Below are 14,212 nucleotides of genomic sequence, written 5' to 3'. Positions count from 1 at the left end.
CAAGACGTCCTGCTGCCCATGAGGAGGGGGCTGCTCCCAGGTTACAACAGGTTTCCATCACAAATCATCATCCTTGGCCACAAAAACACCCAAGGGAGAATAGAACCCTTTGGAAAAGGAGGTGAGAGCCTCCATGGAGCTTTCCTGCCTTGCCAAGGTGACACCCAGCTGCCCATGAGGAGGGGGCTGCTCCCAGGTTACAACAGATTTCTATCACAAATCATCATCCTTGGCCATAAAAACACCCAAGGGAGAATAAAACCCTTTGGAAAAGTAAGCTGGGAGCTTCCATGGAGCATGTCATCCTGCTGCCCATGAGTAGGGGGCTGCTCCCAGGTTACAACACCCTGCAGGAAGAGCCCAGAGAAGTGGCTCTGGACAGGCTGCCGTGCTGAAAGGGGGGCATTGAGCAATCAGCCCAGTTGGAGAGGCTGGTGTCTAGAAATAAAAAGTGACTGTTTGTTTTCTAACGCCTGCAGAGGCGCCTGGGGGGCCCGGTTGGAGGAAGCAGCTGGAGCTGGTGGCTCTTGGAGTCCCGAGCAGTTCAACTGTGAGCTGGGACCTGACACTGCCTTGTGGTTGCACGGCACTGCATGGACAAGCCTGCAGAGCTTTTTTCCTCTTTCTCCAGGTTGAGATGGGGTAAATCTCAGGATTTAGCTGGGACAAACTTCGCCTTCCTCCTCGCCAGCCCACCAAACTTGTTCTTCACACGAATTTGGCACTAGGTATTCCTCACACTGGGTTTCAGGCATGTGAGAGGGGTGGATGGACACTTGTTGTCCTCATGGATGCTGAATTCTTCTCCTGGAGCCACCTTCTGTGGTGTTTTTGGCATTTGGTGAGGAGCATAATTTGGCGAGGAGCATGTCCTGCCTGCCCCCCACCAAACTCCACAAATACATCATGAACAAGATAAATAACACCCAGGATATAACCCAGCTCATTTTCTCCCAGGGAAAATGCTTCCCAGAGACTCAGCTGCCTTCCAGCCACAAATCTCAGGAGAAAGGTTGGCTTTGGACCCAAATTACATCCCTGAGTCAGCGAACAAAACATCAAGGGGCTGCAGTGTTGGTCACATCCTTTGCAGCACCCAGAAACCAAAATGTTCCTCTGCCATGGAGAAGACATCTTTAGGCTGGAAAATCTTAGAAAATTCCCCCAAATTTCCTGCCCTGGTCCACCCTTCCCTGCCAGATGTCAGGAGGATTTGGAAAGCACGTGGCTCCTGCCCAAATATTCTTGAGGGAACCCTTTCCTTCATGGAAACCAAGCTCCACTCTCCTTCCCATGTGGAACCTTTTGCTCCTGAAGACAGGAGCTCAGCCTGGGCAGCTCCCAGAAATTCCCTTCCCATTCCCACAGGGACACAAGGAGATATCCTGGCATCCAGCAGGAGTTTGATGGTGCTGCTGCTCTGACTCCAAGTGTGGGAAAGCACCAAAAAAAGCAGCAAGAATTTTGGGGAGGGCAGTCTGAGCATCTCATTTATGCTCCACTAGGAGCATCACTCAAAGGAGGGGATGCAGGGGATAAATCACCCTCAGCCAAAATCTTGGGCCACTTTTGGGACCTGGCAGCGGACAAGGCACTGGCAGAGAGGAGCCCACACTGGCCCTGAGGTTTCACTTCGGGGAGGTGACAGAGAGAGGAACCCAAATGAACAGAAACCAACGAAAGTATTTGAGTCACCCAAAACCACCAAGGCAGGGCACAGCTGCAGCAGCAGCAGCTCCCTGGGGCTGCCCAGGGCCAGGCAAGGTGCAGGGATGGGTGCCCAGGATGCAGGAACATCAGTGTTGGATGCTTCCTCATGATGGATGGCAGGATGGGGAAACCCATCTCAGGCCTAAAAATTCCATTAAAAAAAAACAAAAATTAAATTAAAAACCACAAAAATTCCATTAAAAACCTAAGAAATTCCCCTAAAAATCCATTAAAATCCATTTAAATTTCCATAGAAGTTTCCAGTAAAAACTCTAAAAAAATTCCACAAAAAATTTCCACAAAAGTCCATTACAATTCCAAAATAGTTTCAAAACAAGAAATTTCCATTGAAATCCAAAAGAAATTCCATTAAAAATTATTTTAAAATTCCATTAAAATTTATTAAAAAATAAAAAAATCCCCCCCCCCAAAAAATCCATTAAAATTGGAACAAAAAAATCCCCAATAAATTCAGTTTTAAAATGCTAAAAAATTCAATAAAAATTCAAAATAAAAATTAAAATTCCTGAAAAAAATTCCCAAACAGTTCCATAAAAATGCAGAAAAACCCAGGAATTTAATGGAAAAAAATAGTTCCATAAAAACCCAGGAATTTAATGGGTTTAAATTTAATTTAATTTAATTTTGATAAATTAAAATAAATTTTATTTAATTCCATTAAACAAAATTTATTTTAATGGAATTAAATAAAATTAAATTCCATAAAAATTTAAACAAAAACCCATTAAAAATCCATTAAAATTCCACTAAAAATCACATGCCCACCTCGTTACTCTTCCTGCATCCCACTGGTTCCTTCTCAGTCCCTCCTCACCCACCAGGTATTTCCTCTTGGAATCTCTGTGGGATGGAAGCCATGGTGCTGGTTAAGGTCCCAAACGGAGCTGTGGGCTCTGAGACAGCACCAAAAATAACCAGAGCATCACAAGGCACCTCAGCTCCCCACGGGGTGGAAATTGAAAGAGCCCTGGGCAGGAGCAGGTGGCTCCAGGTGGTTTCTGAGGAAGGACCTGGCCCTGCACAGCTGGGGAAACCACGAGTGGGTTTCTGGTGTGCCAGGCTCCAGCCCATCATGAGTTGTTCCAGCACAGCCCACAGAGGGTGCCTCAGTCCCACCTCCACCCTGCCAGGCCCACAGGTGATGCCTCAGGTTTTGGCTTTTTTATTTTTCACATTCTGTGCTGCTTTAGTGTGTGGGTCTGGGTTCACATCAGGGGATGCTGAGCTCTGTGCACAGAGCAGGGAGACAAAACAATTCCTGCTCCAGCTGGGCACCAAGGACAAATGATCCCAATCTCAGCCCAGGAGCACAAACCCCGTGGGCTGGAGAGAGAAAAACAAGCAGGGTGGGACTGCCTGGGCTAAAGCTGGAATGGGACAATGAACTGCAAGGTGCAAATGGAGCAGAACTGATCCCAGGGAGAGACCCCGGGAGCGCTCGAGCATTTTGGGACCATTTGGGTTCATCCTGGGTTCATTTTGGGACCATTTGGGTTCATCTTGGGTTCATTTTTGGGGCCATTTTGGTTCACCTTGGGTGCAGCCCCGGCTGGGCTCTTGCGCTGCCCATGATGGATCCATTGAGGAGATCCTTTTAATAAATCCCTGCTTTATTCTTTAGTTCTGTCCAGCCTCTGCTCTAGCTCAGCCTTCTCAAGGCATCACAGGAGGTGAGGCTTCCTCACCCTCATCCTCTGAAGGAGCAGTGAAGGCTGGAGCAGGATTAAAGCTTGTGGGAAGCTCAGGAAGAGCAAAGAAAAGCTGAGCAGTGCCCACAGTTCCCCTGCAGGTGCCATCCCCACCCCAGTGGCACAGCATCCCATAGGAGCTTACAGGAGTTGGGGTCTCCTTTGGAGATCTGGTGCATCCTAAAAAATTGTGGTGTGCAGCCAGTTCCCCTCACAAGCCCCAAATCCAGGTCCTGCAATGCCTGCAGAGGCACAAGGGCACAGGCAGGACCACGAGCATCCCACCAAGCACAGAGGAATTCCCTCAATCCTGGTGTTTGATCACAAAGTTCCAGCTGGTTCTCCCGTTTCAGGGCACCCCCTGAGACCAGAACCCTGAGGAATGTGGATGGAGAAGTGTCCTGGTTTCTGCTGGGAGAGAGTTCATGTTCTTCTCAGTATTGTCATTCAATTACATTTTTTTCTCAGGAATTGCCATTCAATTGCATTGTGCAGCACCTGCTCTCCTTCACTTTTACTCCTGTCTCCCTTTCATCATAATTACTATACTTTGTATTTTTATAATTTGAATCCCTGAATTATTTGCATTGAAAGGGACCTTAAAGGTCAACTCATTCCATTCCCTGACATAGGCAGGGACTCCTTCCACTGTCCCAGATTGCACCAAGCACCATCAAATCTTGTCTTGAATATTTCCAGGGATCCATGGGCAGCCACAGCTTCTCTAGGCACCCTGTACCAGGGCCTCACCTCCCTCATAGGGAAGAATTCCTTCCCAAAGTAAAGAATTTCTTCCAAATATTAAACTGTTCTCATTCCTTTTCTTTCCAATTCCTTTTCCTCTGAAGGGGTACCAGGGAATGAGGGAGGCACCTGGGACTACACCACGAGAGGACAGTGGGGAAATGCTCCCATTTCCCATGGGAAAAGGAAAAGAGGAGGTTTTTGGACACAACCATAAAAAAATTGTCCCCACCCCATGACCCTGAAGCATCACACCCAGCTCAGTGCTGTGGCAGATGAGCAGGGACACATCCTCCTCCTCCTCCTCCTCCTCCTCCTTCCTGGAATGAAGGCTCACCAAATGATCCCATTTCCCTCCCTCCACTGCATTACAGCATTTTGAATCATTTATTTCTGCCTGGAGGTGAATCCAGGAAAAGGAAGGAGGTGACAGAGGATAACACAGACCCACCACAGGTAAAACCCAAATTAGGGCCAAGTCAGAGGTCCCAGACTTCCCCCAGCAGCTCTGAGCCACCACCCATTGCACCCAAAAACCACATTGCAAGAGAAATACAAAATATAGCACTTTAATTGCAGGGAGATATAAAAATTTACTCCAAAAATTAACAAACCTCAGGCATACAATAAATAGGCAGCTTTGGTGGCATGCACACATGTGCAGCCCTGCTCTGGGAGTCACCAGAGCTGGGGGCACACTCAGAGGCTGTGAAAATGAGGATTTACACATGGATGACGCTGCCTGGGCACGCCTGGGAGAGCCCCACACGTGTGTTTGGGAGGGTGAAGCCAAGCTATTCACACTACGCTGCAATCTTGAAAAATTAAAATTCTGTGTATTTATATAAACTCTGGCTCTGGTCAGGAAAAATTAAGATTCCCAAGTTTTCATATTCAATATTTACACATAGAATCTCTGCATGGGTTCCCGAATTTCAATCCACTTTGGTGTGAAAGAGAAACACATAAATCTCACAGTAAAAAAAAATAAAGAGGAATTTCAGGAGTTCTCTTTGGGAGGTACACCCTGCCTTGCACCAGCAGGACTCTTTGAAGGGGGAAAGCTGATTCCTGGATATAATTTCTTAAATTTGAGCATTCTAAGGCTTTTCCAAGAGTCACCTCCTATCGAATTGCTGCTCTCAGCAAGGTCTGAGTTGCAGATTGTTGGGGCAGGTGGTTACAGCTGCTGCTTTTTGGTTCTGCCTGACTGGCCATTAACAAAGGCAACACAAAGCAAAGCCAGCCCTGACCTTCCTGCACAGCTTGGATGCCCCTCAGCCATGAGCTACAGACAGTTCTGGAACTAGAAAAGTTTTATCATAAATTCTTATGATAAAGTTCTTATAAATTCTTATTATCAAAAATTTTTATCATAAATTCTTTACAGGACAAACACTGAACATCCAAGCTGTTTGCTCACGGTAATTTTCACCACTGGATTTATACAGTCTCTGTGCTGGAAACAGCAAAGAACAAAACTCAACTTTTGGAAAAAATAAAGAAAAAAATAGGAAAAAAAAAAAGAACAAAATAGGGAAAAAAAAGAGAAAAAAATAGGAAAAAAATAGGGAAAAAAAGAAAAAATAAAGAATAAATAAAGAATAAATAAAGAAAAAATAGGAAAAAAGAAAAAAAGGAAAATATAAGAGGAAAAAATAAAATAAAGAGAAAAAATAAAGAGAAAAAATAAGGGAAAAAAAGGAAAAAAATAAGAAAAAAAAGGAAAAAAAATAAGGAAAAAAAATAAGGAAATAAAATAAGGAAATAAAATAAGGAAAAAAAATAAGGAAATAAAATAAGGAAATAAAATAAGGAAATAAAATAAGGAAATAAAATAAGGAAAAAATAAGGAAAAAAAAGAAGAAAATAAAAATAAGAAGAAAATAAAAATAAGAAGACAAAAAATAAAAATAATAGGACAAAAAATAAAAAAGAAAATAATGAAAATAAGGCACGTTTTAGTGCCACTTTTTAGGACATTTAGGCACTGGTGGGACCAGTCTGGGTGTGGCCAGGCCAGCCCCTCAGGGCTCACACTGCGATCTGCTGGCTCTCCCTGAAGAGCGGCCGTGTGGTGCAGATGTCCTGGAAGATCCGGTAGCCCTGCTCGTGCTGGGGCTCCTCGGCCATGGGCAGCATGGGGCTGGAGCTGCAGCTCTTGCCAGCCTCGTCCACCACCTGCCTCAGGTACAGCTGCTCCACCTGGGACAAAGCAAAGAGGGCAGGGCTTGAGTGAGGAGTGAGCTCTTGGGGCATCTCTGATGCTCCAGGCAGTGGAGATGGGCTGGGGGACACACAGCAGGGCACAGGGGGACAGGTCCTGCCAGGACAGCAGGTCTGGCTCTCCACAAGCAGCTGCAGGAATAAAGGATGAGCCCCAGGGATAAAGGAGCAGGCCCAGGGGTAAAGGAGCAGGCCTAGGGGTAAAGGAGCAGGCCCAGGGGTAAAGGAGCAGGCCTAAGGAACTGCCAGCAGGGATATTGAGGTTCAAGGACAGGCTGGGGGTGTCCCAGCACATCCAGAGTGATCCACTGGGGCAGACATGCAGGACAGCAGGAGGTGACAAGGTCAGGAGCAGTGCAGGAGGCACAGGAGCAGTCTCTGATCTTGTAAAATCCCCACAGGGCCTCACAGACTGGTGGGTCTCTGCTTGCTCAAGAGGGGATGCCACACCCTGCCTGTGCCCTCCCTGTCACATCCCTGCTGGCCCAAGAGGCTCCAGAAACCCTGTCCTGAGCCTTTCCAACCCCACAACTGCTGCAGCTTCTCCAAGGAGAAGTTTCTGACCAGAGCCATGAGGACTGACCCCACATCCCATCCCCTTCTTCCCCGTCCAACCCCAATGCTGTCAACCACAGCTGTTGACCACATCACTGACTGATCTTAAACCCACCACTCCAGGGATTTACTTCCCCATTTCCCACAGGAAAAGGCAGAAATCCCAGTGCCAAAGCAGGATCAGGAGGAAGAGGAAAGATTTCCCTGCCGTTCACAGAACTCATGCCCTTAGGGAGCTTCATTTGCAAACCCAGCTCCAGGGATTTGATAACCAGCAGCCCAAGCACCTCTCAGGAGGCTCTGGGAAAGCACCACAGCACTTCCACCCCAATGCAGGCACCCAAATGCCCCGTGGGGACATTGACACCCAAATGCTGCAGGGCTGGGGCTCTGCTGGCAGAATTCCCACCCTGCCTGGTTCCCTTTTGCTCCCCATACCTGGACAAGGATGAGTTTACACCTCAGGGGCACCGCGTCTGGGAACTCCTCCCCGAAGCACAGCATGACCCTGCTGTCAGGGAAGCGGCCCTGGTTGTTGTAGTACTGCTGCAGCTCTGCAAGGACACAGGAAAAATTGGAATTTGCCCTCCAAGGGCTTTGTTACACATCCCTGGGATCAAACAACCCGCAAGGAAGCTGCGGGTTCAAGCAAAGCCTCCAGTTTGGAATTTGCCAATTTGCCACATGACCCCCAACACCACATTATTTCTTCCTAGGTCTGGTAGTGTCACCTGCTCACCCTTGGGAACCCAGCAGGGAGGGATTCAAAGTGTGCAAGGAAAAAGGGCTGCACTCTTTCAACCCCACCACAGGGCCCAAGGAGGTCTCACACCAGGTTTAAGCTCCAGAAATCCTTTGTGCATTATCCCAAGGCTTTGGGATCCCAGAATTACCTCAGCTTTTCCAGGGTGTTTCTGGCCAGAGTCACATCCCTGTTCTCCCATCCCCTCCTCAAGGTTTCCCCACCCCAAACTGCTTCCACCCAGGATTGTCCACCACATCTGCTGGCTGACCATCCTCAACCACCCAATACAGAGGATTTATTTCCCACAGGAAAGAGCAGAAAATCCCAACACCAAAAAATAAAAAAAAAAATCAGGAGGCTCCTACAAACCTCGGAAGAACAAATTGGTGTCAAAGATCTTCACCACGTCCTCCCTGTCCAGCTTGTTGGGCCTGTCCTTGTAGGCCATGGTGTTGCCGCTCCAGAAGACCCTGCCCTGGCACAGCCTCTTGATGAAGATGCCCTGCTTGTTGCTGTGCAGGAGGACACCCCTGTCCAGGTGGCCAAAGAGCTTCCTGGTGATCTGCTTCTGCCGCTCGTTCTGGATGGCGTCGGCCGACGGGAACCGCACGTGCTCCAGGGCGTCGGGGGCGTAGAGCTTCTCCCCATGGCCCGAGGGCTGCCCCAGGGAGATCCTGCAGCCCTCAGAGCACGAGGTGCTGACGTGGCCCACCAGCCTCCCGCTGTAGTAGAAGCTGATCACCATCTGGGAATAACCTGGGGGGTGAGGGATATGGGGGTCTCATCAGGGAAGGGACAAAGGCGCTCCTGGCTGCCATGCCCAAATTCCAGATCTCCTGGGAGTGACATTTCCAGGGCTGATCAGCAAGTGAGAGGTCCCAATGTTACAGGATCATGGAGTGGTTGGGGTTGGAAGGGATCTGTAGACCACCCAGGTCACCTGGAGCAGGTGACACAGGAACAAATCCAGGTGGGGTTTGTTCCATCAGTTCCTCTCTGAATGTCTCCAGAGAGGGAAATTCCACAACTCCACTCTGACACCCTCCTCCATGGGAAGTTTCTCCTCATGTTGAGGTGGAACTTCTGCTGGTTTAGTTTCAAACCCATTGAACCTCTCCCTCCTGCCTTTGCTCCACACTCCCCCCATGCCATGAGCAGATCCCCCCATCCCAAAAACTCCCCCCATCCTGAGCAGCTGCTCTGTGCCCCCCTGCCACCAGGCAGGATTCATCCCAGCATGGCAATGTGGATAATCAGGAGGGTGCAGCACCTCCCAAACCAAAAGCAAAGCCTCCCTGAAGGTGGGGGACAGAGTCAGAGCCACCTCCTGCCACCACAAACAGAGAGACAAACACCTGCTGGCCAGGTGAGGAGCCTTACCTGAGTGATACTGCTCATAGCTGGAGTATCCATTCATCAGGGGCAACGCTGTGGGCACAGAAAGCCAAGCTGAGCCTGCACTCCCAAATCCCAAATCCCAATCCCTCAGCTCCCCCCACCACCCTCCTCATTTTCTGCCCAGGTTTCCCACAGGAGAAATGCCAGCAAAAATCTCCCAGCTGGATTTCTTCATGAGTACTTCAAACATTCTTAATAAGGAAGATTAAACACACAATGGGGAGCAGTTTATCCCCACACAGGAAGATTTCTCCTGCCCCAAAAACCTCCCAAACACCACACAAGCTGCTGGCTGCTTACCAGGGCTGGGCTGCTGCACCCACCAGTCGGGTATTGGGGGGTTCCTGCAGGTCTCCTGGGGGGGTGAGGGGCTCCTCTTGATGATGCCCAGGTACTCATCCACACAGGAGGGCTGTGGGACAGCAGATACTGAGATCAGAGCGGATTTGATGCCTCCAGCAAGGCTCAGGGGGGGCCCAAATGGCAACACCAGCCAATTTTTGGGGGGGTGGAAAGAGCAAGTCTGGCATTGTCCAGGTTGTACATCTGAATATGACCCTCAAGAGCTACAGAGGGTGAGCAGGCAGGTGTGACAAGGCCAAGGAGGGGCACAGAGCTGTGACAGACCCACCCCCAGGGAAGGTCTCTCCCAGCTGGATGCACAAGGAAAGCAGGAGCCAACATCAGAACCTGGTGTGCTGGTGCTGGCTCACCTAGAGGAGCTGCAAACCCGACCCTGCAGCTCTGCAGAGGCAATTTGGGGAAGGAAGTGCTTTCCCAAAGCTTGACCCAATGTCACAGACATCTTTTATGAAAAATCCTTTCCTTAGGATATTTCCTCCTGAGAAGCTGAGAGGCCTCCAGAACAAAATGTAAACATTGATTATCTGCTGCTGTGGAATGCAACAGGTGCATCTGTGATTGGTCTCATGTGGTTGTTTCTAATTAATGGCCAATCACAGCCCAGCTGGCTTGGGCTCTCTGGTCAGTCACAAACCTTTGTTATCATTCTTTGCTATTCTGTTCTTAGCTAGCCTTGTGATGAAACTTTTTCTTCTATTCTTTTAGCATAGTTTTAATGTAATATATATCATAAAATAATAAATCAAGCCTTCTGAAACATGGAGTCAGATCCTCATCTCTTCCCCAGTCCAAGAGCCCCTGTGAACACGGTCACACCCCAAGCCCTGCCCTGCAGCCAGGGTGAGGCCTCACCTCCTTGATGAGGTCGTCGATGGCAGAGGAGCTGCAGTCCATGTCGGTGACATCGTTCAGGCTGCTCCCGTTGGCCACCCCTGCTTTGCCTGCAGGGAGAGGTGGGGCTGCATCAGAACACCCACACTTGCCAAGCACAGCTCATCCTGAAGGGTTTTGAAAACCTCTCACCCAGTGAAAGTGGTGAAAGCAGGAACCACAGCAGAGCTGTGTAACAGCATCTTGGAGAGGCTCACAGCCCCTCCGGAGCTGCTTTTTTGGGGCCAAAAATCACTTTACAACTCATTTCCCCCCTGCACAGGGACCAGCAGCAAGAAAAATCAAAAGCCTGGCTGGTGACAGAGAGAGAGCTGGAGGAGAGGAGAGGGTTTGGGGTTTTTTTGAGCACCCCAGAGACTGGGGCTGGGGCTGCTGCTTCTCTTTTTTCCACCAGCCACGCCAGGGCAGTGGTGCTGCTGGTGGGAACCTGCAGTGCCATTTGCATAGTGGCAGCACAGCCCCTGTGTGAACAGGCTGGGGGGGACAGAGATGCTAAAGGCAGATTTCCTGACTGCAAAATCATGCCTTTTTTTTTTTTTTTTTTTTGCAAGTTTTTAACTTAAAGGACAAAGCACACAGGCTCCCCTAACCACAAATAGAGTTATAGTTAGTGTGAGCTGAGCCACAGCGGACATCAGAGCAGCTCTCTGCAAAATGATTGCTCCTCCAGCAAGAAAAGGGATTTATTGCAGTTCCTCACCATCTTCACAGAGCAGGGGTTGGGAGGAAAATAAAGATTGAGGCTGGGTTGGGAGGAAAATAAAGATTGAGGCTCATGTGACTCCCCCAGGCAGGGAAGTGGAATTTGCGCCTACAACATCCTCAGGGAATGAGAGCTCCCATGAGGCTGCAGCTGTCCCATATTTCCTTTAAGGGGTTTAAGGGGTTAAAAACCCCAAGCCTGGGCTTTGTCCTCCCCTCCCTGTCACCCCAGGGGACACCTGCAGAGCAGGACAAGCACAGAGCACAAACCAGAGCAGGACAAGGACAGGGCAGGGCTGGCCAGGGACCGTGCTCAGGTGCAGGGCTGTGCTCACAGGATGGAGCCAAAACAGGGCTCAGCCCCTTCCTGGGGAACTCACACTTCTGCTCCTCCTCTGGCACGATCCTGTAGACCTTGTAGGGCTCGGAGATGTCCAGCTGGGACCTGTCTGTCACCTCCTCAAAGTCAGGGCTCTTGTTCAGGGCGCAGCGCAGCCGCGTCTTCCACGTGGCCGGCTCGGCTTTGTCACCCTCCTTGAACTTGCCTTTGAAAACAGCCCAGGCCTGAAGCAAAGAATGAGAAAAAAAACTAAGAAAATCCTCCCTGTGAGCCCTACAAAGCCTCTCAGGGAGGAAGAGCTGGGCCTGCAGAGAGCATTTTGCATCTTGCACCCTCTCGAGCATCCCTTGGGGATTTGCTGTTTCACTCCTAGACTGCAGCCACCTGCACAGCCACCACACCTGGGGGCTTTGGGGTGCAGAGCAGCACTGCCTGCCTCAAAAATGCAGGAAAGGCTGGTAAATACCTCAGAAATGCAGAAAAGGCCTGTAAAAGCCAGGTTTGCAAAAAGCAGAGGTCAAAATCATCACTTGTGGGTTCACTTCTGCACATACGGGTCAGGAGCATGAGGAATCGCTGCTCAAAAATCAAAATAAACCTCATTGCCCAGCTCCTGACTAATATTAATAAATATAATAAAATATTAAATTAATATTAAATTAAATTAAAATAAAAATATAATTAAATAAATATAAAAAATATTAAATTAATAAATATAATTGGTTTACATAATTTGTGGAATTGTGGTTTACATAAATTGGTGGAACATAATTTGTGCTCTTGGTAGGAGAACATATTATATTACCATAGGAATAATGAAAAGCATTACATCTTTTTTACATATACATATTGATTTATTTTATAGATATTTCTGTATTTTCAGAGAGCTGAGTTGGAGGCTATCCTCATAACTCAGTGCTCCCAAACCAGTTCTTACTGAAATTAAACTCCTTCACCAGTGCAGATACTTGGAACTGGGGTCAGAGGGAAGGGAATTCCTGGGGAAGACCTGAACTTTTTGCTTCAGGATGGAATTTTCCCATTTTTTCCAAAACTGGAAATCCCCGCTTCAGTGAAATCCTTCCTTCCCACCTATAAAGTCCTTTTAGGTTTTTTTTTAACATAAACCCAGCATTTTATCATGCATTTTATCATCAAACTCATCAGCATTTTATCATCAAGCTGATGAGAAGTTCAGAGCAGGTCAAAAGCTGCTTCTCACATCACACCTGGATTCAAACATGCTTAAAACTGGTCCTAAATTTTGATGAAAAGGAATAAATCATCCCAAATTAAAAAGCCAGGAGACCAACTGCAGCATCTCCTGCAAGGGTTAAAGATGTAAAACCCAGAGACAGCGTGGCCATGTCCCACCAAGGGACAAAACCAGCAGCACAGAGCCCAGGAACTCTCAGAATCTCTGCTGCTCACAGTGACTCTGAGATATTCAAGCTTCTTTTTCCCAGTCCAGCTGTTGAAGAAGGAGTCAGAATTCTTTTGTTCTTGTTCTCAAGGTTGTTTATTATTTCTTATTTCTATAACATTCTTTCTCTGACCTGCTGAGATCTGTCTGGCAGGTCAGATTGAGGCACACTGGTTATCTTTTTATACCAAAATCTACCTGTACATTATTTACCATAACTTCCCAATACCTATCACCTGTGTTAGACAGTGAGTTTCTACCTTAAACCAATGTAAAAATGCCAACATCCCAGCAGAAGATGGAGGCCAAGAAGAAGCAGGAGAAAGGCTGGACACGCCCAGGTTCCTCCATCTTGCCTCCTGAACCCCCATTGTAAAAACCCCAAAAAATCTATTTTTCACCCCATGATAAATTCACTACCATTCTCTTGACTTGTAATTGTTCATATAAAGGTTGGTAATCTTTTCCATGGGTCAAGATCAGAGGCACAGGGGTCTTGGGTTCTGTGCCAAGGTCTCCAAGCTCCTTGGCTGGTCTCAAGCCCTCCAGGGCAGCCAGAGGAATTTCCTGGGTTCCAGGAAGGAGCCACCAAGAAAAAGCCATTCCCTACCTTGAAAATGGAAGCATCCACCTCCTGGTTGTAGTCCTGCTTGCCGGCGTGCTTCCAGGGGATGCGGAACATGGACTTGTCCTCGTTCTCCCAGATGAGCCCCGCGTAGAGCTCGCTGTCGATCTGCTCGATCAGCCACTGCCGCAGCCGCCGCCCGCCGTTCCTGTCGCACATCCTGCACAGCGGGGGAAGAAAATCTGTATTTTATCATTGGCTTCTCGCAAAAATTAAAGTCAGTATTATGGGTGTTGTGTTAGAAAGGTATGCTGTGTTGGTTTTCTTGGGTAATGCGTTAAATGTAGTTTGAGGTTATTGGCGCTGGCAAGAGGGCCTGTTTAGAAACGTGGCTGCTGTGGAAAGTGCTTTGAGCTGTTTCTTCTTCAGCATCAGTCTCACAACATGATTATGACAATGGGAAGTATCAATGCTGTATCTGAAGCCTGCCTTTTGCAGCTTTTCCCCAAAACCACCTAATTTTGTAGATTCCCACAGTGATAACAAAATGTTAAAGTAGAAACTCTGCTATGTAAGATATTTGTTCTAAAGAAAGGACTTGCAGTGAGATAGCAGCCACAGGACACCTGAATCTTTCAGAGAAAGAGAATTTATTGCTCCATTATCAGAAGAAATGAACTTCTTCCCACCTCACTCAGCCCTGAAGACGCTGTGAGGATTAAGAGGAAGAAGCTGACACTGACCAGACAGAATCCTGTGTTTGAATGGAATTTATGCATCATGTATGAGGTCTATGAATATGCAAAAGGTTATTGCTTTTAAGGGTTAATCCTCTGTTAAT

At 47.9% G+C, this 14,212-nt stretch overlaps 1 protein-coding gene across 1 annotated transcript; it reads right to left on the bottom strand.

Moving 5' to 3' along the window:
* Positions 1–6,181: 6,181 nt before the first annotated feature.
* Positions 6,182–13,590, bottom strand: IRF8 (interferon regulatory factor 8). Its single transcript, XM_064723272.1, has 8 exons — positions 13,417–13,590; positions 11,424–11,607; positions 10,303–10,391; positions 9,388–9,499; positions 9,070–9,117; positions 8,059–8,445; positions 7,383–7,498; positions 6,182–6,368 (listed from the first exon to the last, which is right to left on the bottom strand). The coding sequence occupies exons 1-8, from the start codon at positions 13,588–13,590 to the stop codon at positions 6,198–6,200; spliced, it is 1,281 nt and encodes a 426-aa protein (XP_064579342.1). The 3' UTR covers positions 6,182–6,197.
* Positions 13,591–14,212: the final 622 nt, after the last annotated feature.

Source organism: Zonotrichia leucophrys, chromosome 11 (assembly GCF_028769735.1).
Source record: "Zonotrichia leucophrys gambelii isolate GWCS_2022_RI chromosome 11, RI_Zleu_2.0, whole genome shotgun sequence".
Classification (NCBI taxonomy): Eukaryota; Metazoa; Chordata; class Aves; order Passeriformes; family Passerellidae; genus Zonotrichia; species Zonotrichia leucophrys.
The sequence above is the reverse complement of the archived record's forward strand: the minus strand, read 5'-3'. Positions and strand labels throughout refer to the sequence as shown.

What these genes read in the sequence shown, in the direction of transcription:
- IRF8 (XM_064723272.1), bottom strand. Translation starts at nt 13,590, where the DNA reads ATGTGCGACAGGAACGGCGGGCGGCGGCTGCGGCAGTGGCTGATCGAG. An exon ending in CACCAATTTGTTCTTCCGAG is followed by an intron (nt 7,499 to 8,058) that starts GTTTGTAGGAGC and finishes GTGTCCTTGCAG; the next exon opens with AGCTGCAGCAGTACTACAAC. An exon ending in GTAAACTCATCCTTGTCCAG is followed by an intron (nt 6,369 to 7,382) that starts GTATGGGGAGCA and finishes GCTTTGTCCCAG; the next exon opens with GTGGAGCAGCTGTACCTGAG.